The 27,201-nt window shown below is 40.2% G+C and overlaps 1 protein-coding gene across 6 annotated transcripts in view; it reads left to right on the plus strand.

The window, feature by feature from the left end:
* Window positions 1-27,201, plus strand: part of TNRC6C (trinucleotide repeat containing adaptor 6C) — a 135,930-nt gene that overhangs the window by 46,400 nt on the left and 62,329 nt on the right. For 4 of the 6 annotated variants that reach the window (XM_060202828.1, XM_060202829.1, XM_060202826.1 and 1 more), the window contains exons 2-3: window positions 2,493-2,592; window positions 21,367-21,711. In XM_060202828.1, the coding sequence (XP_060058811.1) occupies window positions 2,493-2,592; window positions 21,367-21,711 (445 nt within the window). Of the gene's footprint in view, window positions 1-2,492; window positions 2,593-3,377; window positions 3,400-21,366; window positions 21,712-27,201 lie in introns of all 6 variants that reach the window. The other 2 variants (XM_060202831.1, XM_060202830.1) reach the window with 2 other exon arrangements.

The raw sequence follows: 27,201 nt of genomic DNA on the forward strand, positions 1-27,201 counted from the left end.
TATAAATGTGGCAGAAAGTATATATTGTAAGTTGAAGACATTGCTGTGGTGCATTTGAATTGCCATATAACATGATCTCAGGCAGGAAAGTATGCTACGTGGGCTTCTTATTGACACTTTATTTGACTGTTACAGTAAACTCTTCCCAAAGGGTTCATGGGAAGCCACAAGGTTGATGGGGAACCATCTTTCCTGTGCCACTGACTGTGGTCATCTGCAAGTGGCCTCACATATGACCTCTCCGTGTGGCAACCAGAAACAGTGGGAGAGCTCTTTCCTCTGTCTCTCCATCGGTGCCCTTTCTTCAGGAGAAGTGCTTAACGGGAACTGTTAGGACTGAAAGATAGTCCACCTGGTAGAAAGTATACCTTACCATTCAGGAGGCCCTGTCTTCAAGCTCCATCCAGCACCACATGAGTCCACCATGGACCAAGGGCAGCTCCCGCTGTGGGTGGCTCTCTCTCTGAAGTAAAAAGATGGAAAAAGTTGGCCAGTTGGGGAACTTAGTGGTACATTTGTTGACACATGGGTAGGATTCCTCATCTCCCACTATAGGTGTCTGCAAAAACTCTAATTTTCAACTTGGGTCCATTTCCATCATCATGCACCATAACCCAACACCCCCCCACCTCCTCCCTTCCTCTTCTTCCCCAGGGTCCTTTGCTTTGCTGCAGTTGCAGTACAACACACCAAGTATGAGTCTCACCGTGCATTTTCCCTTCTGTCCTTGTTTCTTAAGATTTACCTATAAGTGAGATCACCAGTACTTGTCCTTCTCTTCTTGGCTTATCTCCCCTTTGTAGATATTCCCAGGAGAGAAACTGTTGGGTCATTCAGTAGGTCCTTCTCTAGTGTATTAGGGAAACTCCAGACTGTTTTCCACAGGGGTTGGACCAAATCACATTCCTACCGGCAGTGCGCAAGGTTTCTTCTCCCCTATATGCTCTCCAGCACTTGTTGCTTCTGGCCTTTCTAATAATGTATTACATTCTCACATGTGTAAAGCAGTATCTCATGGTTGCTTTTATCTGTGCTTCTCTGACAATCAGGGGCTGTGGACATTTTTTTTTAATAGAAGTCTATTGGCCTTATAGTGAAGACTCTGTCCATGCCCTCTCTTCATTTTTCAGTGGGATTGTTTGTTTTCTTGTTCCTTAGTTTAGTGAGTTCTTTATATATTTTTGGATATTAGTCCTTTATCTGATGGATTGTGTGTAAAGATGTCCTCCCATTCGGTAGGGTGATGGTTTGGTGATGGTCCCCTTTGCTGTACAGAGCTTTTCAGTTTGATGTAGTAGTCCCATTGGTTTATTTTTGCCTTTGTTTTTCCTGCTGTTAAATTTGAGTACTTGAAGATGTTTTGAAAGCATAGACTGTGAAGTGTTCTGCCAATGTCCTTTTTTTTTTTTTAAGATTTCTTTTTGTTTTTAATTTATTTTATATATTATCTTGTTTTACTAGAGCACTGCAGAGCTCTGGTTTGTGGTGGCACGAGGACTGAATTTGGGACCTGGAGCCTCAGGCATGAGAGTCTGTTTGCATAACCATTATGCTGTCTCCCCACCCCTGCCAGTGTTTTCTTCTACACACTTAATGGCTTCTAGTTTAATGTTCATGTCTTTGATCCATTTGGAATTGACTTTTGTACACAGTGATATACAGTAGTCGAGTCCCATGCATCTACATATTTTCAGCCCAATTTTTCCAATACCATCCAATACCATTTCTCTTTTCTTTCATTTTTTGTTTGTTTGTTTGTGCCTCCAGGGTTACTGCTGAGGCTCAGTACCAGCACTAGGAACCCACTGCACCTGGCAGCCTTTTTCTCTTTTCTTTTACTTCTTTTTTGTCTCTTTTTCCCCATTTTATTGGATAGGGCAGAGAGAAATTCAGAGGGAAGGAGAAAGACAGATAGATACCTGCAGACCTGCTTTACTGCTTGTGAAGCAACCCCACCGTGGGTGGGGCGTGGGGGCTCAAACCCAGACCCTTGCACATTGTGTGCTTAAGTGGGTGCACCACCACCTGTCCCCCCACCACAGTACCATTTCTTGAAGAGACTTTCCTTTCTCCACTGATTGTTTAGGGCCCCACTGTCAAAAATTAGTTGTTCATAGATGTAAAGAATCTACAGCTTGGTAGGTTCTCCCAAGATTGTAATAATGGCCACCCTCAAGACAACAGTGAGAAATACTGGCCTCAGACTGGACTATAGAACTGTGTCTCACTCCACTTTACACCCTGGTTACCAAATATACTACTTGATACGTATCAAGAGTTTGTTCAGCAAATCTGGGCTGAATGACCAGCTGGACCACTAAAGAAGTCAGGACAACTTGTAGTGCTTGAGAAGCAGCGTACCAAATGGCGTCCAATATCCACAGCTACCACCTCTTTTCAAAGTCTTCTTTGTGTATGAAACTCTGCAGCTAAGTTTTTTCGTTCTTTTAAAGAGTGCCCCTTATACTAATACTACCTTTATTTATTTTTAGGGAGAAAGAACAAGAAACACAAAAAGAGGAACGTTTGATGGAAGAAAAGAAAAAGAAAAAGCAGGAAGAAAAGAAAAAGAAGGAAGGTGCTCAGAAAAAGGTTTGGCTAGAGCTACTGCATTGCTGTCTTGGCAGTCTTTATGCGCCTCGCTTGCGTCACATAGCCGTCGCCTCCTTCCGTGCCATTCCCTTTAAAAACTCAATGTACCGAGGAGTCGACAATGAGTTTGAAAAACAGATAATGTGCTAGCAAAAGAAGTAGAGGGCAACAGCCACCAAAGGTCTTTCTTAGGGAACTAGAAATAAGACAGCTATGTTTTAAAGAAGTCTGATTTTAGTTGGTGATACTATTTTACCTAAAATGAATTGCTCAGAACATTCATGTGTATGAAATGACGATAAATCTATTTAACTAGTTTTATTAAAAAAGCTATAATTTTTGTTCCTTTGACAAAAGTTCCTTTTACAGATCTTACTAGCAAATGTTAAAAACTAAAGATTCTATCAATTTTTAGTCATCCTTGAACTCTTTGGCATTTAATAAACCAAGTTATACCATTTGTTTTTTATTTTGCCTAATTTAATGTATCTTATAGTCTAAACTATATATGTGTACGTATACACACACACATCTATATAATTTTTTATCTGCATTGAAACATAATTAAATATATGAGATTCTAGATAGGTTTGTTTTTTTTTGCCTTTAGATCATTACTGGCATGTAAATATAGCATATGGGCAATTAAATATTTTTCCAGTAATAAGTCAAGTGGACAAGAGCTTGTTTTTTAATTCTAGTATTAAAGTCTGCTTATAAACTTTCATACAAAGGTATATCTTACACATTATTATTCCTAAAGAGTTTTTTTTTTTTTTTTCCAGGCTGCTGATCAAAAAACCAAAGGTAAGTTTATATTATTGGGGAGAGGGATATGATATCAAAAAACTTTATGATTTTTTTAATTTGATGAGTGAAAGCAAAAACTAACACTGCCTTTGAATCTTCTTCTCTTTTTTTCTATATGCAATGTGAAATTCTCCACTTATCATTGGCTTTATATCTTATCAGCATTTGCTTGATCTAAAATACCTAGAGCTTTATCTGTTAGCTTTCTAAGCCATACTTTATAAGGTTTCTTTGGTTGGATTTCCACCAAAAAAGGATTAAACTGCTATAGTTTAAGTAACAACTAAAGGATAGTGAATTTTTTGTGAGTTTCCAGTTTCTTCTTGCCAACTACTTATAGTAAGTAGAAGTGTTTTCTTTCTGTGTTCTCCCTTTGTAAGTGAAGAGGAAAACTTTTTTTAGTCAAGTTCAGAATTTGCTTGTTAATGTCATTGAATACAGGTGAAACACATGTAATTCTCACAGTAATTTAGATATAACTGATTTGCTGGAGAACAAGCAATGGAAACAACTCTCCCAGGCTTTTTATTTTGTACTTGATACACTTAGGGGCCTAGGAGACAGTGGGCTTTCAGAAAGGACACATTTTTGCATAGAAAACACATCACGACTTTGCCAACAACCCAATCTATGCCTGCTGTGTTTTATCTGAGGCAAATCACTCACTTCTTCAAGGCCTCGGGTTTCTCATATGGAAAAAAAGAGAAGTGGAACCAGTAGATGGCTCACCCTAGGAAGGAGACCTGCACTGCCTCCTAGGAAGGAGACCTGCACTCTCTGGAAGCACCATCAAACTGAGGGAACTTTATGGGTAGTGAAACAGAGCTGTGGTGTCTTTCCCCCACATAAAATACATGGAATAAACAGAATGGGAATGGCGGTAGTGCACATGCATAAGGCCCTGATACCAATTTCTAAAAAAAAAAGTGAGAAAAGAAATGAATGGTTCCCACTTCTCAAAACTTTTGTTAACTGTAGTTTACTGGTTATGTTTTTAAATTTTCTTTGTTGTTGTTGTTGTTATCACCAAACTTGGCTTCACCACTCAAAATCAGCTTTATCAGACAGAGAAACAAAGGGAGGGGCGCCAGAACTTCACCCAGAGTGACGGAGACATTCCTGTTGAGCCACCCCATCTGCACTGCTGTCTGTGTAGACACATACGCAATAAGACTCTGTGCCTTCTCAGACAGCACCGCTACTAATACTCTGCTTCTTGTTTAACATTTTATAGTTTTAAAAGTAAAGTGTATGTATTGTCTCATTTGACCTTCATAACTGAGCAGCACAGGTACTATTTACAGTGAAGAAACTGAGGCTAGCAACTGAACTTTTAAGTGGCTTATCGTGGTCAGAGGACTAAGAGTGAAATTTGAGGGCACCCTGGGTTCTGACCCAGTACAATTGGCCTTGGAGCTCCTAGGTCAGAGTCAGTGTAAGAGATGGAGATCATAAAAATGAATATAGGAAGACAGTGTGATTTTCAAAGTGACTTTCTTCTCATACTTCCATACTGTGAAGTTACATAAGACTTTTTCAGAAGGGTCCAGAGGGCTTAACTTACAGACTTTTTAAAAGATTTATTTAGTATGAGATTCATTTATTTAATGAGAAAGAGTCAAGCAGACTAGAACACACTGGCATGTTTGGTGCTAGGGCCTCACAAATGTAACCTCCTGTGTTTTACCCATTGAACCACCTCCCCAGCTGCTGAAATTTTAATCTTGAGTTTCAGAAGCAACGATTTCTGATAACTGTCCCTAAAACTTGGTGAGAACAGTGGTGATTAGCACTGGGGGCAGGGAGCACAGAAATTTGGTGGTGGGTGCGGTTTGGAACTATACGTCTGTAGTCTTATAATTTTGTAAGCCATTATTAAATCATTAATAAAAAATGTTAACAAATAAAAAGTTGTTTCTTACATAGAATTTTGTACTGTTCTGAATCATCCTCTTTTTTTTTTTTTATCATTTTGAGTTTTTTACAACCTGATCAATACCAGTTGTATTCTGTTGTCATTGTTTCTCTTCAAGTGGTAACATTGCTTATGATTTACAGTGACAATGAATTACATTGCCCTGCCCCCTTACACAGTTACTATTTTCTATTACTGTTCTGGCAAGTATTTTCATTGCTGACTCCAAACTCTACTGGATTTTTTTATATTTATTTATTTATTCCCTTTTGTTGCCCCTGTTGTTTGTTGTAGATATTATTGTTGTTGTTATTGATGTCGTCATTGTTGGATAGGACAGAGAGAAATGGAGAGAGGAGGGGAAGACAGAGGGGGATAAAAAGATAGACACCTGCAGACCTGCTTCACCGAGTGTGAAGCAACACCCTGCAGTTGGGGAGCTGAGAGCTCAAACCGGGATCCTTCTGCCAGTTCTTGTGCTTTGTACCACGTGCACTTAACCCGCTGCACTACCGCCTAATTCCATATCTTCTCCTTTTATCTTCTCTAAAATACTGCTCCTTTGGGTGCAATTTGTCAGAGTAACTTTACTAACTATAACTAGCCTTAGAACAGATTATGATAATGATTATTAAAGCCCTTCTAAACAAGGAAAAACATTGCGCTTTTTTTTTAATTATAAATAATCTCACAGTGCCTTCTAAATAATTCATTAATGGAAATTAGCAACAGCAAGGTATAAATTTTTCTCAGCAAGGTATAAATGATTTTCATCATTACAGATTCAAATCAAAATCAACAGCCTGCAAGACTGTATTTGAATTTCTGAATGGACATGTGTGTTAGCACAGACTGGGCCTGACTAAACATCTGAGGTATTTTATAGGAGTAGAACTAGTATTTATGCATAAGAGAGATGGACTTTTCTGACCTATAATTATATTTTATATATTTTATTTTATCAGAGCACTGCTAATGGTGGTACCAGGGCTTGAACCTGGGACTTTGAATCTCAGACGTGAGATTCTCTTTATATAACCATTATGCTATCTCCCCACCCTTGACCTAGTATTTTACCATGCTCTCTGTCATGAGGTTAGAGTGGCTTTGCATTTGCTTCACTACTCCTGGCCATGTGCAGTCAGTGAACCTAAGATCAGCACCCTCATTCAGTAACTTTTCTTTGCCGTATTTTTTCTAAATTTCATAAAATACAAAGATATTTTCATACAAAGTTCAGAGTTAATATCATGTATGTATGGCTAACCTCAGTAATGGCTCAGATTTTATGGTCTTGAATTGTATACTTTGAATTGTATACTTTCATAAATCATACTCTTGCTTGAAAGGACTATAAACTTTACAGTCAGGAATTCAGTTTTGTCATCCATTAAATTTGTAATGTTAATTTTAAGAAAAGTTTCATATATTTAAGTTAATGGAAATCAATTGAAACCATATTTTTTCAGTAGCCTTGGCTGAGAGATAAGGGCTTTGGTATAACATGTTCTATGTATTATGCTCTGTTATTACTAAAGCTCATTCCAAACATACACTTAAAGACTTTCTCTTAGCATGACAAGAGTAGAGAGAATGTGGCATTTTATCTGCCTACCTACAAATTAATGAACTCTTAAAAGCTGAAGTATCCTGGGAGTAGGGCGGTAGTGTAGCGAGTTAAGCACACAAGGGCGCAAAGCGCAAGAACCGGCAGAAGGATCCCAGTTCAAGCCCCTGGCTTCCCACCTGCAGGGGAGTCGCTTCACAGGCAGTGAAACAGGTCTGCAGGTGTCTTTCTCTCCCCTTGTCTGTCTTCCCCTCCTCTCTCCATTTCTCTCTTGTCCTATCCAACAACGACAACATCATTAACAACAATAACTGCAACAACAATAAAACAAGGGCAACAAAAGGGAATAAATAAATAAATATTTAGAAAAAGTGAAGAAAAAAAAGTTGAAGTATCCTTAGGGATTATCCAGTTCCTATGCTGGATACAAAATGAGATTCAGAGAGGTTAAGTGATTCATGTAGATTTTGACAGTAGATAAACTAAAACTAGAATCCTTTTCTTCTGGTTGACAATTATATGTTTTTCTGCTATTATGTAAAGAAATGAAGATAAAGGTGTATGTTTTTTGCGGTATAACTGTTTAATAAGTTATTTAGGATCTCTTCAAATAAGACTGAAAGATATTCCTTTTTTTTTTTCTGAAAGATATTCCTAAGAAAGTTACTATATAAGCTTAATGGTATGGTATCTTACTAGATTTTATTATTTCACTTCATTTTTATGCAGTACCAGGGAATTAACCTAGGGCACCATACATGCATAGTACCACTGAGCAGTCTCCCTGACAAAATGCTTACCTCTTTTTGTTTGTTTATAATTTGAGAGAGGGAAGAAGAGAGGAAAAACACCATCATATCACTCCACTGCCCGTGGGATTTCCTTGTTGCTGTGCGTGGTCCTCCCGTGTGCTGTCACTCTAGTCCAGAACATTACACACTGCTAAGTGTGTGCTGTGCTGTACTGTATGAGCAGTCTCTGGGCCCTATAATAAGATCCTAAATATTAAATATGTCTTCCTTTAGTTGTTTTCTCTGTTTAGGATAATTGTTTTACTGTTACATCTCTAGGGAAAGGAAATATAGCAAGTATATTTTTATGTTTTTCCATATGAACAAAAAGTATTAATACTGTAGAATGTAAAACACTAATTCCCCAATAAAGAAATTTAAAAAAATTTTTTTAAAGTATTATTAGTATGTGATCTGTTTCCCTCTAGTGTCTAGTCAGCTAAAAAAAAAAAAAAAAAAAAAACTTGGGGCCTGGTGGTGGTGCACCTGGTTGAGAGTATATGTTACAGTGCACAAGGACCCAGTCCCCAACTGCAGGGGGAAAGCTCTGTGAGTGGCGAAGCAGTGCTGCAGGCGTCTCTCTGTCTCTCACTGTCTCTCTCCTGACCCTCTTAATTTCCGACTGTTTCTATTCAATAAATAAATAAAGATAATTTTTAAAAACTTGCTGAAAAATAAAAACGAGTAGGTATATTTGTATAGACATGGAAGCAACCCAGGTGTTCAACAACAGATGAGTGGTTGAGCAAGTTGTGGTCTATACACAATGGAATACTGCTCAGCGGGGAGTCGGGCTGTAGCGCAGCGGGTTAAGCGCAGGTGGCGCAAAGCACAAGGACCGGCATAAGGAATACTGCTCAGCTATTAAAAATGGTGACTTCACCGTTTTCAGTCCATCTTGGATGGAGCTTGAAAAACAAAATCAAGTTAAATGAAATAAGTCAGAAACAGAAGGATGAATGTGGGATGATCTCACTGTTGAAAGACATATCAGAAGAGAAAACACTCAGCAGAACTTGGACAGGAGCTGGTGTATTGCACCAAAGTCAAAGACTCTCGGGTGGGTGGGGGGAGAGTTCAGGTCCTGGAACAGGATGGCAGAGGACCCAGTGGGGGTTGTATTGTTATGTGGAAAACTGGGAAATGTTGTGCTTGTACAAAATATTGTATTTACTGATGACTGTAAAACATTAATTCCCCCAATAAAAAATAAATTAAAAAGAAAATTACCATAAAGTAAATAAATAAATTCCTGATTGATAACAGGGAAAGCAGCACCTTGCTGCCCATTGAAAGCACCTGTAATTGCTTTTCTCAAGACTCTTCTAATGCCTCAGGTACAGTGAAAGTCTGAGTCCCTGTTTACCTGTTTAGTTATGTTTCCACTTGAACACTAAACACTAAGTCAGTTTCCCAGTTTAGAAAAAAATTAGAGCCCCAAAGAAAAATGGCAGTATGCTTTACAAAAAAAAAGAAAAAAAAAAAAGAAAAAGAAAATTTAAAAAAGTACATATATATGCATTTACCCAGGTTTGTTTTCTGTTAGCATTTTAAGTTACAATTGACATATTTAAGCAGCCTATTTAGGATGGGCACGCACACACCTGTGAAGCCATCCCTACTGAGACAGCATTCAGCCTCCTGAGAAGAACGTTCCCCCTTCCCATCCTTCCGTGGTCTGTCGCCACACACCAGTCTGTTTTCTGTCACAGAGGTTTCTTTTTCCAGACTACTATATAAATGGAGTCCTGCCATATGCACTCTTCTTTCACTCAGTGTCTATCAGTAGTAGCTCGTTCCTTTTTAGTGATGAGCAGTATTCCATTGTGTGGAAGTGTCATGATTTGTGTGTTCATTCGTCTGTTCATGGGCATTTAATTTCCAGATTTTAGCTATGAGCATTCATATACAAATCTTTCTGAATGTGTACTTCATTGTTCTTTACTAACTCTGTAGGAGAAGCATGCCTGGGTCTTATGATAGGTCTGGATTTTAACTTTTCCAAGCTGGCCGCCTACTTCACAGTTCTGCATTCTCATCAGTACTACCTTAATAGGTAGGTGTGTGGTGTACCTCATTTGTGGTTTATGAGTGCATCTCCCTAGTGGCTAATGATGTTGAACATTCTTTTTCTTTTAACTTTATTTATTTATTTATTTATTTATTTAATTTCCTTTTGTTGCCCTTGTTGAGTGTGTATGCAAATATTTTGCCATTTTTATTAAGCAATTTGAGTTCAAATTTCAGATTGGTTTCTTTTTTTAAATTTATTTATTTACTTGCTTTTGATGCCTTTGTTGTTTTATTGTTGTAGTTGTTATTGATGTCGTCGTTGTTGGATAGGACAGAGAGAAATGGAGAGAGGAGGGAAAGACAGAGGAGGAGAGAAAGACAGACACCTGCAGACCTGCTTCACCGCCTGTGAAGCGACTCCCCTGCAGGTGGGGAGCCGGGGGCTCGAACCGGGACCCTCACGCGGGTCCTTGTGCTTTGCGACACCTGCACTTAACCTGCTGCGCTACCGCCCAGCTCCCGCTCAGATTGGTTTCTAATACTAGACTGGCCTCTAAAGTTGGGCAGAAAGATTCATTATCACACCTTGGTTTTCTGCATGCTTCAGTCATTTTTTTTTTGTACTGTGTATGCAGTTATATATAATCCAGTAATCTCAGAAAACATGTACTTCCTGTTATAATCACATATCATCTAACTTTTAACATGCTGAAGACTGCATTAACAAATGAGCTATATATTAGTCATACTTTACTAGCTAGAAGTGTCATGTTAATTCATTAGCTAATTAATAGTTAATAAATACCTACCAGACAGAAGAGATAAGTTCTCTGTATTTAATGGGAAGAGCTGATGCATCTGGTGAAATGGGTGCAATGAAATGTTCTGTGTGTTGTGATTTATTTATTCTACCTCTTCTGCTATCAGGGATTTATGTTCCTTTGATCATCGTTCATCAGTGCTTAGACCTATTAGAAATGATGCCCTGTGTCTGGCAAAAAAGCTCACTTGTATCATGTTCTGTCTCTTCATGTGTGCCCCCCAGGTTCAAGCCTGGCCCCCACCACATTGAAGGTAGCTTCAATGCCCCTCCTACCCCCCACCTCTCTATGTCACTCTTTTTTTTTTTAATTTTTTTATATTTATTTATTTTCCCCTTTATTGCCCTTGCCTTTTTTATTGTTGTTGTAGTTGTTGTTAATGTCATCGTTGTCAGAACGGAGAGAAATGAAGAGAGAGGAGGGGAAGACAGAGGGGGAGAGAAAGATAGACACCTGCAGACCTGCTTCACTACCTGTGAAGCAACTCCCCTGCAGGTGGGGTGGGGATCTGGGGGGCAATGGTCCTTGCGCTTTGCGCCACATGCACTTAACCCGCTGCGCTACCACCCGGGGATTACTGCAGGGGGGGTCACTTCACAAGTGGTGAAACAGATCTGCGCTTATCTATCCTTCTCTCCCCCTCTCTGTCCTATCTATCCAACAACAATGGCATCAATAACAACAACAGTAATAACAACAACAATAAAAAAACAACAAGGACAACAAAAGGGAATAAATAAATTTTTTTTTTTTTAAATAGATATGCTTCCCACTCTAATGGAGCTTCTACGCAGAGCAAAAGAGCATGACTTTAGCTAGAATTAGAGAAGCATCCTGATGATGCTGGAATTGAGAGATGAAAGATAAGGAGATTTTCAAGAGGCGGGTTAGGGAGACTTCTTTTTTTTTTAATAATTTATTTCTTTATTGGGGAATTAATGCTTTACATTCAACAGTAAATACAATAGTTTGAACATGCATAACATTCCCAAGATTCCCATTTAACAATACAACCCCCACTATTTCATTCATCATTTTTCATGGACCTGTATTCTCCCCTCCCACCCACGCACCCCAGAGTCTTTTACTTTGGTGTAATACTCCAATTCCATTTCAGGTTCGACTTGTGTTTTCTTTTCTGGTCTTGTTTTTCAACTTAGGCCTGAGAGTGAGATCATCCCATATTCATCCTTCTGTTTATTGAACAAAATTCTAGCCAACCGGATACAGCAGTATATCAAAAAGATTGTTCATCATAAGGGAGACTCTTAAGGACTCTGATATGGAGAGGGAACAGCATTTGCAAAAACTATCTGGTTGGGGCTTGGCTTTTGCTGAGAACTAAGAAACAAAAGCCAGCAAATCCAGTGAGTCGATCCACCAGGGAGTCTCCCTCTCCCAGGAAGCAGTAAGGAGGCTTTTCAAAGATCAGTTTACTGGGGGCTGGATGACATATGCGCCCAGTCGAGTGATACATTTCCACATACAAAGACCCAAGTTCAAGTCCTTTCCACCTTCAGGAGGGATGTTGCACTGTTCACTCCCCCTACTCTCTTCTTTTCTCTCTGTGCTATCAAATAAAATAGAAAGAACAACTGCAAAATAAATGGCTGCCAGGAATGGTGTTCATAGTGCTAGCACTGAGCTCTAACAACAACCCTGGGGAGGGGCTGGGTGATGGTGCACCTGGTTGAGTGCACATGTTACCATAACCCTGGTGGCAATAAAATTTTTTTTTTTTAAATCAATGTGTTGTATGACCAATTCTCCCCACTCCTTTACCACACTTCTCTGACCAAATTGACAAGTTAACGCTGTCTCCCTCCTCTGGCAGGTTGTAGGAAAAACACCCAGAGACTTGCTATTCTACAGTTTACTGAAGAAAATATATACATACAATTTCACATGTTGCAGGAGAATACATTCAGGCATAATTTCATTAAACAGATTTTCAGTATTTCGTATAACTTAAGTTTTGCTGTTTGTTTTGAATTTGGTTTGAAAAGAGACATAGCCAGGATAAGCCTAAAGGAAGTCAGAAGCCATGTGTGCCTGGTGAGCTTCCTTCAGCCACTATGTCTACCCAGTATGTGGTCTTACTGAGGATTCACTCAGTTGGCACTGTATATTGAAAGGATCATAGAAAATCCAATATCTAATAGAATTGTATTGATTATTCGGCTTTAACATATATTATGAAGTTTTCCTATTTTAATATAGCTCAGTTTAATATTGCTTAACTTTCAGATACCTGTCTGTGTGACAAATAGTACATTTCCTTAGAGTAGAAGAATCCTAGAGCCAAAACAGAGTCATCTTTAGTGAGACGATGTGTATTGTTAGCAGTCATTAAAATAATTTCATTTTAACACTAGTCTATTAGAAGTAGTTTTTAATTTAATGCAGTGGCCTATTAGGGAGGTAACCATAATACGTTAGAATAGAAAATATCTCTGAACAGCACTTGTCATTAGTAGCAGACACTAAGTTAATGTAGTTAGTAGTTAATGAGTTTGTGTTTATTTTGAGTTGGGCTCCAAAAGTTGCCATGGTGACAGATCAGCCAGAAGCTGTCAGCAGAACAAACAGAAGGCGACTGCTTTGTGCCCACCGGGACTGCTGATAAACCCAACAGATGGACCTCATTGCTCATAGCTGTCTCATCGTGCATCTCATTGTTCTCAGGGAACTTCTCATTACACTGTTTGCTGTAGAGATTGCAAAGAAACTATAAGAATGGAAATTTTCCTAGGAATCACTGATTATTTTATCCAAGTGAATACATTTACAAACATCATATATTTGAATAGATTTAAAATTTTAATGTAGCTGAATCTTTTGATTATATATTATTAGATATGCATGATATTTTAAATATTCTCATGCTATTGTGTGCTGTGTGTTTATGGAAATTCTATGCTTTATTACACAAAAACTTTTATTTCTTAAGTTCTGAGATTCCATCAAGTACAGGACATACTGGTTTAATAGCATCCTGTTGTTGGAAATGGTGCATGAAGCAACTATTAAGTGTATGCACCAGTACTAAGATGCATATGCTTCAGAATTAGGATGTGTGGTTTTAAATGTCACTCTAGGTTAGCATTTACTTATAAAAAGTTATTTCTAAAATATACCAATGGGGGATTGCTGGAGGCATTATTTGTAGAGCACACACGTTACCATGTACAGAGACCTGGGTTCATCCAGCTCCATCAGGACCTGGAGAGAGGAGGAATAAGAGAAGGACTTCTGGATGTAGTGATAGGGGTATGTGGGACTTGAAAGGGAAGAGAGGACTGGACCTGGAAGAAAAAATGGGGCAATTATGTATAAATGTAGACAGATAGTTGTAGAGTTGACAGTTAACCCATGTCTGCAACATTAGGAGAACTGCTGTGGCTTGGGATTGGGGACTCGGAACTCTGGTGGTGAGAACGATATGGAATTATACCCCTGTTGACATGTAATTTTGTAAATCATTATTAAGTCACTAATAAAATAAAAGACCTGAGTTCAAGCCCCCAGTCTCCACCTGCAGAAGGAAAGCTTCATGAGTAGTGGCAGGTGTCGCTCCTCTCCCTCTCTCCTCTTCCTCCCTTTCTCTTTCTGTATCTCACCTTTTATGAGAGAAAGAAAGAAAAAAAAAAGAAAGTAAGATTGGCTGCTGGGAAAGTAAAAAAGGAAGAGAGGAAGAAAGGCTGCTGGGACTGGGGGCATATAAGAATGGAAGTCACAAGCCCCTGTGATAACCCGGCAAGGGGAAAATATGTGTGTACATATACACACACACACACATCATATGAATATGTGTGTACATATACACACAGACACACACACACATATGAATATGTGTGTACATATACACACAGACACACACACATCATATGAATATGTGTGTACATATACACACAGACACACACACATCATATGAATATGTGTGTACATATACACACAGACACACACACATCATATGAATATGTGTGTACATATACACACAGACACACACACATCATATGAATATGTGTGTACATATACACACAGACACACACATCATATGAATATGTGTGTACATATACACACAGACACACACACATCATATGAATATGTGTGTACATATACACACAGACACACACACATCATATGAATATGTGTGTACATATACACACACATACACACATCATATGAATATGTGTGTACATATACACACAGACACACACACATCACATGCTTGCTTATAGTTATGATGAACTATGAGATTCTGATTGAGGATACATATAAGTACATCCAGTTATATAGTATGTGCCTTTGAAGGGAACAATTGTTGAATATCTAGCTCATATCATATACTATGATAATGTCAAAGTGGAGGAAAGATTTGAATGTATTTTTTTTTTTTAAAAAAAAAAGCCTGTGCTCCTAACCAGTTTGGTTAAAACTACTGTTAGAAATAAGTTGGTACAGGGAATTAGGTGCCTACAAAATTATTTCAAAATAAGTTCTGTGCTTTATCATTTCAAGGCCAGAGAGAGGGGAATGTATTCTAGAATGAGCACCCAGAATGATTTCCCCAAGACTCCTCTAGAGCTGCTCCCTAGGAGAATCGAGAGGCCTGTCCTCCTAGTAGTGCAAAACTTGAAGAGCAGTTGTCACTGCTGCAGGAAGCTGCTGGCAGTAATCTCCTTTACTGCCACCAAGACAGTGACTGGGAACTGGGACCCCAAGTCACTTCACCGGCAGTGAAGCAGGTCTGCAGGTGTCTGTCTTTCTCTCCCCCTCTCTGTCTTCCCCTCCTTTCTCCATTTCTCTCTGTCCTATCCAACAATGACGACATCAATAACAATAACTACAACAGTAAAAAAACAACAAGGGCAACAAAAGGGAAAATAAATAAATTTTTAAAAATTCTTAGCATACATGATGGCCGAGGACCTAGTGGGGGTTGTTTCCACTGTTATGTGGAAAACTGGGAAATGTTATGCATGTATAAACTATTGTGTTTACTGGCGACTATAAGATATTAATCCCCCAATAAAGAAATTTAAAACAATTCTTTGCATATTCAAAACTTTGCTGGACCTTCCCTAAGCCCATCTAACACTTTCTTATAGAAGCCAGTTTTAGCACCAAACCTGCTGAGTTGGTTCAACCAGAACCCTGACCCTGACCCTGGATCTGATCACTTCGCTGAGTGGACTAGATTCAATAGATATGATGTCTGAGCACTGACCTGCCTTCAGTGACAATCCTGTTGGGTCAGTTTAACCAGAACTCCCATGATGTTCCCACTTAATGATTGTTCATCTGTTGCCCCTACTTTTTCCTTAGCTATAAACTTGATAGTGCCTATACTTGTTCTGAGTGGAACCCAATCTTTTCCCCACTATAGAATTTTACTGCAGTGGTCCCTGTCCCCATCTCGTGGTCCCGTCTATCCTTAACATTTAAATTTTGAATTATTTTTTTCTTTAACCAAAAGCACTTATGGTACACTTACTGTGGGCAGACACTATTCTTCACTCGTGTTAGTATTCACTCCTCAAGGAACTCTATCCACATTACATTCCCCACGTGCCCATATTTTACAAATAATACAAATGAGGGACAGAGGCAAGGTAACTGACCCAGGTCGTGAGATCCCTAAATGGCAGAGGTTTAAAGCCCAAGCCTGTCCTGGTAGCCACTGTACTGCATCTGCGTAGGAAGGATCAGCGCTAGATTGCATGTGGTGGTTAGTGCCTTGGGGAAGAGCTGGGGTGTTACACCAGAGAAGAGAGAGAGGGATTGGCTACATTTTCTTTTCAACTAGAAAGTGGAAACATGGGGGTTTGTGGATTTGGTCTTTATCCTTCTTATACTGAAGTATTTCTAAATAATGTTTGTAAGAAAAGACTGTCTTGGAAGTATGACTTGGGTAGTTAAATATAATAGAAATGTCTCAGTGCACTGGGCAGTTCATGCCCCTCTCTATTAATTCTTGTATGTGCCCAACTGATACTCTGGTGTGCTGTGTGTGTGTGTGTGTGTGTGTGTGTGTGTGTGTGTGTATCTCTGATTTTTAGTCTCTCTCTCTCTTGTCTCGGGTTCTTTGTCTCTCTCTGGTCTCCTCACCCACACACAAATAAACAGATAAATAAGTCTATCTATAAAAATAAATAAATGTGTGGCCTGGGAGGTGACGCAGTGAAAAAGCTTTGGACTCTCAAGCATGAGGTCCTGTTTCGATCCCCGGCAGCACATGTGCCAGAATGATGCCTGGTTCTTTCTCCTCCTATCTTTCTCATAAAATAAATAAACTCTTAAAAAAATAAATGCTTCCAAATATGTAAGGGTAGGTAAAGAGACTGACACATTTCATGGGAGTGGAAAGAACCACTAGCTAGGAAGGCAGAAAGAAGGCTAGTGGGAGTTGGGCGGTAGCACAGCGGGTTAAGTGCAGGTGGTGCAAAGCGCAAGGACCAGCGTTCAAGGCCCCGGCTCCCCACCTGCAGGGGAGTCACTTCACAGGCGGTGAAGCAGGTCTGCTGGTGTCTGTCTTTCTTTCCCCCTCTGTCTTCCCCTCCTCTCTCCATTTCTCTCTGTCCTATCCAACAACGACATCAATGACTACTACAATAAAAAAAAAAAAAGGGCAACAAAGGGAATAACTAAATAAATATTTAGAAAAAAGGCTAGTGACCATGGGTGATGGTGGCTGGCTGGGTGAAGGGATGCTCTCGGACATGGCAGGTCAAGTGTGAACATTTGAAAAGAAGCCCTGCAAGCAACTTGGGACTTCCTGCCCTAGCTGCAGCTGGCTGTTTTGGAAAAGTAATAGAGGGAATTTATAAACTCTTGGGCCCTATTGTGATATTGTCATCTGAAAATTTCAGCCGAAGGCAGAAAATTACTTCTTTTTCTTTTTAAAGACTTGGATTTCTGTTGTTTGTTTTGTTTTGTTTGTTTCTGTTTCTGGGACTTCACTGCTGTGAGTTGACTTTTTCAGCTAGAGGCAGAGGGGTGGGGTTGGGGTGTGGGGGAGGGAAATAGCCTACAGCATTACTCCCCTGCAGCAGGGACAGTAGCAAACTGGGAAGCAGGCCTGCAGGTATCTATCTCTCTCCCTCTTTATCTCCCCATCCCCTTTCAATTTCTCTCTGACCTAGCCAATAAAATAGAAAACATGGTCGCCAAGAGCAGTGGCCTCGTAGCCATAGTGCTGGCACCAAGCCCCAGTGATAACCCTGGAGGCAAAAAAATAAATAAATAAGTGACTCATGGATACACATAAGCACATGGGCAGAAGTGTGCAAATATACTTGAAAAATAGTTCTGATTCATACAGATGTCTGTAGCTTCCTCCTCCTCCTCACTGTACCAGTGAATTTGACTGTGGTGGAGGCCAGGCTCAAACCTGGGTTGCGCACATGGCAAAGCAGCACACTCTCCAAGTGAGCTGTTTTACTGACCCAAGACTTGCTTTATTAATGTTTTAACATCTCCCTTTTCACCAGCAGGTGTCACCCTCATTTAAATAAAAAGGGGGGGAAGTAAAAAATTTAAAGGAGAGTAACCAAATTTTTCAACTTACTGGAATTCTTTTTATTATTATTAGGAATATGAAACTTGGTTGTCATCTTAATTTTTTTTTCTAAGTAGAGCGTATGGTTTATTCATCACTCACAAATAAAAAACCAAGCAGAAATCCTCATGGTCTTCCTGTGTTCTTACAGTGTGAAAATAGTGGTGTGTAGGGCCTTTACTATTGAAGCTTGACCTTAAATGCTGGCCCGTTGAAGAAGAGAAATGTCAATCAAGTTGCTTTAAACCCCTCATTCTTTGGGATTGACCGACAAGCTTGTCAGAAACTGGCTGTTTGACTTACCTCTAAGAATAGATCCAAATTTTGATATCTTTCCTCAGTTAGCATTATATTAGTTGATTGCTAGTTTCAGAGATGAAAAATGCTGCCTCCTGAAAGAGACACAGCACACCATGCCCAGGTTCCTGGTTTCTTCTTGTTACCCTGCTCAGTGAGGCTTCCCTTCCCTCTCCCTTAGGACCCCAGGTAACACCTCCTGTGAGCACCAGCCACTGCAGTAGCAGTTTAGGCAACAAGAAATATTACCATGAGAACACCACCACCTCATGTCAGCAAAGGTGTCTGTTAACAGGGCACAGCACTTTCTTTGTACCTGGGGCCCCTGATCGCTTGTGAATTTAACTAAAACCTGGTGACACTCTGTTTGTGAGAGATGATGTGCAGTTAGAAAGGTACAGCTCCCATTTGAGAAGGCTTCTGATCTCCAATAGTGATGCTTTTAGTCTCTGTTTCAAATTCAGCCTTTATAAAAACACACGTTTAAACTGAAATGTATTTCAAGGAACATGGCCAAGCTTATTTTTTTCAAGAAGACAATACCATATCTAGACCAGTGCTATTTAGTAGAAATATTATTCAGGCCACAAATGTGAACCACATAGGTATTTTTAGATATTGCTGGTAGCAACATTTTAAAGCGAGAAACAAGTGAAATATCTATTAAAATATTTTAATTTGACATATCCCAGATGTTATTTCAGCATGAAGTCAGGATAAAAAAATTATTAGTGAGGTAGTCCATATTCTTTTCTTTTACACTAATTCTTTGAATTCTGGTGTTTTTTTTATATTTCCAGCACATGTCAATTCAGATGTCAGCTTCTCAGTTAGCTGCATGCGGCTAATGGCTGCCATATTGGGCACTGCATGATCATCTTTCCTCTCTAAGTGACTGCCTTCCAGCCAGTTCCACATGCTTCTGTATCCTTCTGTAATTCCTGCTTCCGTGATTGATTGTTGGCTCACTTAAGTGAGAAACCTTATCTCATGCTTCAATATTTTCCTACAGCAGTCAGCACTGTTCTGGGCTCAGACCCAAGGAATTCTTGTTTGACCTTTGAATTCACTCAGTGTGAAGGCTGACACCTTCCATGGAGCACTGTCCCAGTAGGCAACTGGAAAGGGGAGGCCAGATTAGAGCTATGGGAGAGTAGTGGGGTCAGGGTCTGAGTTCTGTGATAGTAACACAGAGGTGATGGTAAAATTTATCAAACTGGATAACCTCTCCGGAGACTCTAGGACAGAGGAATGAGCCCAACACTTGAAGTCTTATTGTGGCTAGCAGGCCAGTGGAGAAAATAAGAATGCCCATGTTCATCGGGGAAGCAATGACAGAAGCCAGACCTTCCACCCTCCGCAACCCACAACGACCCTGGATCCATACTCCCAGAGAGATAGAGAATAGGAAGGCTATCAGGGGAGGGGATGGGATATGGAGATTGGGTTATGGGAATTGTGCGGAACTGTACCCCTCTTATTCTGTGGTTTTGTTAATGTCTCCTTTCTTAAATAAAAAAAAGAATCCCTGAAGGAAACAGTAAGGAGGGAGGGAGGCAATTCATCCATTGTCTGCTGACAGTCAAGAGTAAATTCTGTCTTAATTGTAAGTCACTGCTGTGATATATTAAAGCACAGGAGTTTCAAAGAGAGTAGTCTAGTAATCTCTACACTGAACATAGTCCCTTTTTGTCAATAGCATTTTACTATTTCATTCATTAATTGTGAGGAAGGTGATTCTCCTAATTAGAGGAAAGACATAGAACAAAGTAAACCAGGGAAAGACCTTAAATCACCTTGTTTTATACATGAGGAAACTGGTCCAAGAGCTGTCACTCAAGGTTAGAATTGATGTATAGGAGAACTGATACTTAGCCCCAGCACTGTAGGCTTTAGTTCTACTTCTTTTTTTTTTTAATTATCTTTATTTATTTATTGGATAGAGACAGGTATAAATCGAAAGGGAACGGTAACAGAGAGGGAGAGAGACACCTGCAGCCCTGCTTCACCACTTGTGAAGCTTTCCACCTGCAGGTGGGGACCAGGGGATCGAACCTGGGTCCTTGCACATTGTAACATGTACGCTCAATCAGGTGCGCCACCACCCGGCCCCTTGGTTCTACTTCTAAAAGACCAACTTGTCCTTTCTACCCTCAATCTTTGTTATATTTCTTTGGCCTGGGTTGGTTTCAAAGAGGCATTACTAGAAGTTCTGGGCAACCAGGAGATAGCTGATGAGTATAGCTCATACTTCGCTGTGTGCAGAGCCCTAGTCCTACATAAGAGCACAAAGCACAGAGTGAATCTCCATGAGCAGTGGGGCAGCAGTGCTGTGATGTCTAGTGTGTGTGTGTGTGTGTGTGTGTGTGTGTGTGCATGCTTTAAAGTTTTTATTATCCTTATTTATTGCATAGAGACAGCTTCCTCCCTGCAGCTGGGGAGTAGGGACTTGAACCCTGGTCCTTGCACATTATAACATGTGCATTCAAGCAGATATACCACCACCCTACCCCTATCTCTGTCTCTGTCTCCCTCCCTCCCTCTCTCTACCTTTCTGAGTGAAGTTGAAAGGAAAAAAAAAAAAGTCTGTTAGGGGCTGGGGAGGACATAATGGTTATGCAAAAGACTTTTTTTTTAATTTCTTTATTGGGGGATTAATGGTTTACAGTCAACAGTAGAATACAATAATAAATTGCATATCATTTCCACACAACAGTACAACTGCTAGCTCCTCCTCTGCCATGTTTCAGGACCTGAACCCTACCCCAGAGTCTTTTACTTTGGTGCAATACATAAAGCCTGAGGCTCTGAGGTCTCTGGTTCAGTGCCCAACACCACCATAAACCAGAGCTGAGCACTGCACTGGTCAAAATAAATTAATTAATTAAACAGATAAATCTAGGAGCACTGGAATTGCATCGATGGAAGATCACGGGGGAGAAACAAACAAACAAACAAAAAAACCTTAGAGTTTGTTGGGGTTTTTTTGTCCTTTACAGTGCCAGAACCTACAAAGACCTGTTCCAGCCAGCCCCAACCTGCCAGTACCAGTACCAGTACTTCCACCAGCACTCTCTCCAGTAGCAGCAATGGCAAACGCACACCTGCCAGTGGCCAGCAGCCAGCTGCATCCCGTTACCTGCCTCGTGAGGTGCCTCCACGCTTCCGCCAGCAAGAACAGAAGCAGCTATTAAAGAGAGGTCAGCCATTGCCTACCGGGACTCTGACCAGTGTGAGCCCTACCCAGGGAGCTGGGTCCACAGGGGTGAGCCCCCCTCCCCTCCCCGGAGCTGGAGCTGGAGCTGGAGCTGGAGCACAGCAGCATCCCAGTAAGCTCCAACCAGGTAAAGCCACACTGAATGGGTGTTCTTTGCATCTGAGGACTGATGTGTTCTTTTCAGCTTGCTTGCCAGCTCATGGTTTTGGGTCCATATTTGCTACCTACATGTATTACAAATAGATGGGTAGATTTCAGTTGCATTTTAAATTTTAATGCTGTTTCTCCCTACTTATTTATATTACTTGGCATATATTTTCAGGCAGCTAAGTTGGTTTCTCATCAGGGACTAAAGATCTATATAACAGTACAAAGAAGTCAAGGCATTATAAAGCGCATGTGGCGCAAAGCGCAAGGACCAGTGTAAGTATCCTGGTTCGAGCCCCTGGCTCCCCACCTGCAGGGGAGTCCCTTCACAGGCGGTGAAGCAGGTCTGCAGGTGTCTGTCTTTCTCTCCCCCCTCTCTGTCTTCCCCATCTCTCTCCATTTCTCTCTGTCCTATCCAACAATGATGACATCAACAACAGTGACTGCAACAACAGTAAAAACAAGGGCAACAAAAAGGAAATAAATAAATATTTAAAAAAAAAAAAAAGAAATCAAGGCATTGGAACTAAAAGAAGAAAAAAAAAGCCTCAGTTTGTGTACACATACACCTTTGCAAGGAAGTGTTTGATGGGGAGTATTTCTAACTAATGTATTCAAACACTTGGTGCAAATCTAGTACCTCCCGTGCTAAGTTCAGGTTTCTGGCCCACCTGCTTCTTGTTGGCGTCCTTGCCTAAGTTAAAACAGTAGCTTTCTCTTGGCTCCCAAGGTTCCTTTGCTTCCAAGTTTCCAGAATGTTGACATACTCTCCTACCATGTTCTTGACCTTGTGGATTTTATACTTAAAATTTTTCTTAAAGTTTTAGAGATAGTGTAAATATTTAGTTGTCATGTTTCTCTGTCAAAGAATCTAGCTAGCAGTTGGCACTGTTTCTAGTATGGAAATGACATGCTGATGATAGTGAAATACATGCTTGTAACTAGAGAACCATGGAGGCTTCTGGTATTAGATTAGAATTTAAAAGAAACATGTCAGAAGTTATATTAATATTTTACTTTCCTGTGCTGCCTTTTAACAGGGAGAATAATTCTAACATGACCTAAACATTTGTATAATAGTAATTCTCAAAACTGTGGCTTTGTGATAGATTCAGAGCAAATAATTTTAAACAACTTTATCATGTCTCTTCAGATAGTCTCGGCTTTCATCTTCCAAATTCCTGGTAGATTAGATGTAGGTCAGTGATTAAAAAAAAAAAAAGAAGAAGTAGTGAACAAATATATCCCCAAATAACTCCCTCAGAGCAACTTTAACAGAGTAAGAGATTTTATAATCAGACTCAAACAACTTAGCGTAGTAATTAATTTAAGGTGCTTATTTACACAAAGAAATGTGATAGCCCTGCTTTTTTCTGGACTTATCTCAACTGTTATGATTATCTGGCAATAACTGTATTTGTGTTCTCCAATAGTATTGGTACAAGATAAATAGAAAATAATCAAGGAGTTGATTCTATAAAACTTCAGCATGAGGGAGTCGGGCAGTAGTGCAGCAGGTTAAGTGCACATGGCACAAAGCGCAAGGACCAGAATAAAGATCCCAGTTCAAGCCCCCAGCTCCCCACCTCTAGGGGAGTTGCTTCACAAGCAGTGAAGCAGGTCTGCAGGTGTCTCTCTCTCTCCCCCTCTCTGTCTTTTCCTCCTGTCTCCATTTCTCTCTGTCCTATCCAACAATGACTACAACAATAAAAAAACAAGGGCAACAAATGGGAATAAATAAATAAATATTTTTAAAAGTATTTTTTAAAAATGGCATGAAAATAATATTCTTATCTCTGTAAATATAATATCCTTCTCCAGAAAATCCTCCCTCATTCAGTATACTTTTAAAAGATATATAGGCTTACCATTTTTATATACATCTCAGCAGGCTAGTGAAACGGCGTAATTGGTTATGTAAATTTCTTGCCTGAGGCTCTGAGGTCCCAGATTTAGTCCCCAGCAACACTATAAACTGGAGCTGAGCAGTGCTCTGGTTAAGCAAAAAAGAAAGAAAAAGAGGGGAAGGAAGGAAGGAAGGATGGGAGGGAGGGAGGAGGGGAGAAAAGGAGGGGGGGAGGGAGAGATGAGAAAACCTCAGCAGATTAAACTAATCTATATAATCTCAACAAAATAAACAACTGAGTTCTGACTCCCAAAGGACTTCATTTTATACCAATTTAATCTCTCCCTCAGTAGTCTCTGATACTGTAGTCATGTGAGTCTAAGTTGTCACCTTTTGTTGATTCGGCAGCCTCTCCTGATTTCCTGGCCTGGCAAACAAGAGTTTCAGTTCTCTGCCTGTCAGAGCCTTCACAGCCATCTGATCAGCATTTTCCCTTCTCCTCCTTTCCCAGCTTCTTTTCTGATTGGGTAGTTCTCTTGGCTACCCTGTCTATCCCAGCCATGCACTTTACTGGCCCTTTCTCTCCCTCCAGATTAGGCCAAGCTTCCTCCATAAGGTCCTGAGACTCTGTCTTCATTGCTCCTCTTAAAGCTGTAAGATACTAAGCCTGCACCGAACAGCCTCACACTCGTGGAACATGGTGTCAGCGACGTTGCTAACAACTCGGTCTTTAGAAAGAGTCTCTACACCCTATTGTATTACTTCGTTTCTCATCCAAAATGCAAAATTTGACCTCGCATAACCTCTAACCTCTGAGGTCCCCACCCTTCCTAATTTTTTATGCAGACACTTCCAAAGAATGTCTTTGATCTTTCCCAGTGAAAGACATTGTCAGTGTTCAGACTGACACAGGGATTGCACGGAAGGCTGGTGGAGTCTAGCAGAGTAGTCAAGAAAAAGCTCGCGGAGCTGCAAACCTGATTCCACTTCCAAAACCGCACCTCCTGCTTTACATTTGACCTCAGCCTCTCTACTTTACGTGCCACATCTCTAAAATGAGGACATTCCACAGGGGTAGATAGCATATAGTTATGCAAAGAGACTCTCATACCTGAGGCTCCAGAGTCCCAGGTTTAGTTCCATGTATCACCATAAGTCAGAGCTGAACAGTGCTCTGGTAAAATTAACTAATTAATTAGTTAATTAATCAATTAATTAATTAAAATGACATTCTATCTTAGAAGATTTTGAAGATAAGATTTTTTTAAATATAGAGTCTTGTCATGGGTCAGTTTCAAAAATTGACTTTTTTATACTGCAGGATCTTTAGTGAATTCATATTCAGATGAAATTCTGTTACTGTATTCAGGTTTGGGGGGGTTGCTGCATTGCCATTTTTTTTTAAATTTTTTATTTAAGAAAGGATTAATGAACAAAAACATAAGGTAGGAGGGGTACAACTCCACACAATTCCCACCACCCAATCCCCATAACCCACCCCCTCCCATGATAGCTTTCCCATTCTATAGCCCTCTGGGAGCATGGACCCAGGGTCGTTGAGGGTTGCAGAAGGTAGAAGGTCTGGCTTCTGTAATTGCTTCCCCGCCATTTTTTAGATACTACTTGAAGTGAAACTTATAACTTCACTCAATGTAATACATAGATATCACTCCTATAGTCTCTTCTTCATTAAAAAGAAAACTAGAGTTTCACTGTTGATTCCATCCCTCTGTCAGTGCTATATGTACTTCGAAAGTATGACTGCAGGGAGTCGGGTGGTAGTGCAGCGGGTTAAGTGCACCTGGCGCAAAGCGCAAGGACCGGTGTAAGGATCCCGGTTCAAGCCCCCAGCTCCCCACCTGCAGGGGGGTTGCTTCACGGGCAGTGAAGCAGGTCTGCAGGTGTCTGTCTTTCTTTCCCCCCCTCTGTCTTCCCCTCCTCTCTCCATTTCTCTCTGTCCTATCCAACAACAATAACATCAATAACTACAACAACAATAAAAAAGGGCAACAAAAGGGAAAATAAATAAATAATTAATTTTAAAAAAAAGAAAGAAACTATAACTGCTGCCCGGAGGTGGCTTAACAGATAAAGCACTGGACTTGCAGGATCCAGCCCCAGGATTAATCCTCAGTGCTATATGTGCCAGAGCTGGTACTCTGTGTGTTTGTATACATCCCCCCCCCCGAATTGAGAGGAAAAAAATTTAATATAGACCAATCCCAGTGAAATTAGAAGTTATTTCAACCCAGCACATTTCATTTTTGTGTCTTTTTCAAATGTATCATCAGTGTGTGAACTTCTTTCCCCTTTGAGTGTGCTTAGTAAAGATTAAAGAAGGTGAAATATTCCTGGAAAGAACTGGTAAGAACTGGAGTCACTATAGTTGTAGCTCTCAAAAGTTGCATAGTGCAGACCTGCTGAAATGTGTGAGCATCCTGGTTTCCCCATATCTAAATGTGATGCCATTCCCCATATCTAATGTTTGCCTGCCTCCTTCACGTAGAAGGAGTGTTACAGTCCTTCCTGTAGTAAGAGAAAACTTTATTTCCACTGCAGTAAGCAGAGAGGTTACAGATAAAATGGCATCTGTGTAGAAATGGGCAAGTTTTTAAAAGAATGAGAAACTGGCTTTACAGTTTTTCTAGCTTTGTAAGTATAAACTTCATATATTTTTATGTGTGAGACAAGTAAAATATAGAGAGGACCCTCGCCTGACAATTATCTATACACCTTGTACTTCCTGAAACAATGTGAGTCAGTAGAACTGTCTGATTCCTACAGTGTTTTGTTCTGATTCACCTTGTGACTTACATTAATCTGCCAAGCCTGCTCACACAGAAAAAGTGCAATCCCAGGTTTTGCCATTACTTAGAGAAATCAGAATGCTACCTGAATACTTTTCCCATTCTTTTTCCTTTTGTTACTCCAAAAGAATAGTCAGAAAGCAGTACCATGCTGGCCTTGAAATCTCTAAGAAAGAGGTGAATATTAAACTTTCAGAATTTGTTTCTTCAAGCTTGCTTTCATCCGTTCATTCACTGAGCAAAGCATGTACTCAGTGCCTAGCGAATAGCAGATGCTGTGAGTGCTGGGATGACCAGTGAGTAGATAATATATTGGTGTTTTGATAGAAGCAAGTGTAGAGTGTGATGGACTCTAGGGTGGCTGAGGATGGGAGGATGCTGAGGACGTCTCTTCAAAAGAGGTGACATGAGCTGAGTTTTGGATTAGCGATGCAAGGCAGATTGAGAGAACAGCCCACACAAAGGTCTGCAATGATAAGGCCCTCTTGATAATGAAGGTGACTTGTGGCTGGGAGACAGAGAGAGCTAGAGAGATTGACTACTAGTTTGGGTTTTTTTGTTTTTGTTTTGTTTTTGTTGTTGTAGTTGTTATTGTTGGATGGACAGAGAGAAATGGAGAGGGTGGGGGAGAGAAAGATAGGCACCTACAGACTTGTTTCACTGCCTGTGAAGCGGCTCCCCTGCAGGTGGGGAGCTGGGGGCTCAAACCAGGATCCTTACGCTGGTCCTTGAGCTTTGCGTCACATACGCTTAACTCACTGAGCTACCACCCAACTCTCAACTACTAGTTTAATAAGTGACAGTATTCAAGCTCCCC

Source organism: Erinaceus europaeus, chromosome 12 (genome assembly GCF_950295315.1).
Source record: "Erinaceus europaeus chromosome 12, mEriEur2.1, whole genome shotgun sequence".
NCBI lineage: Eukaryota > Metazoa > Chordata > Mammalia > Eulipotyphla > Erinaceidae > Erinaceus > Erinaceus europaeus.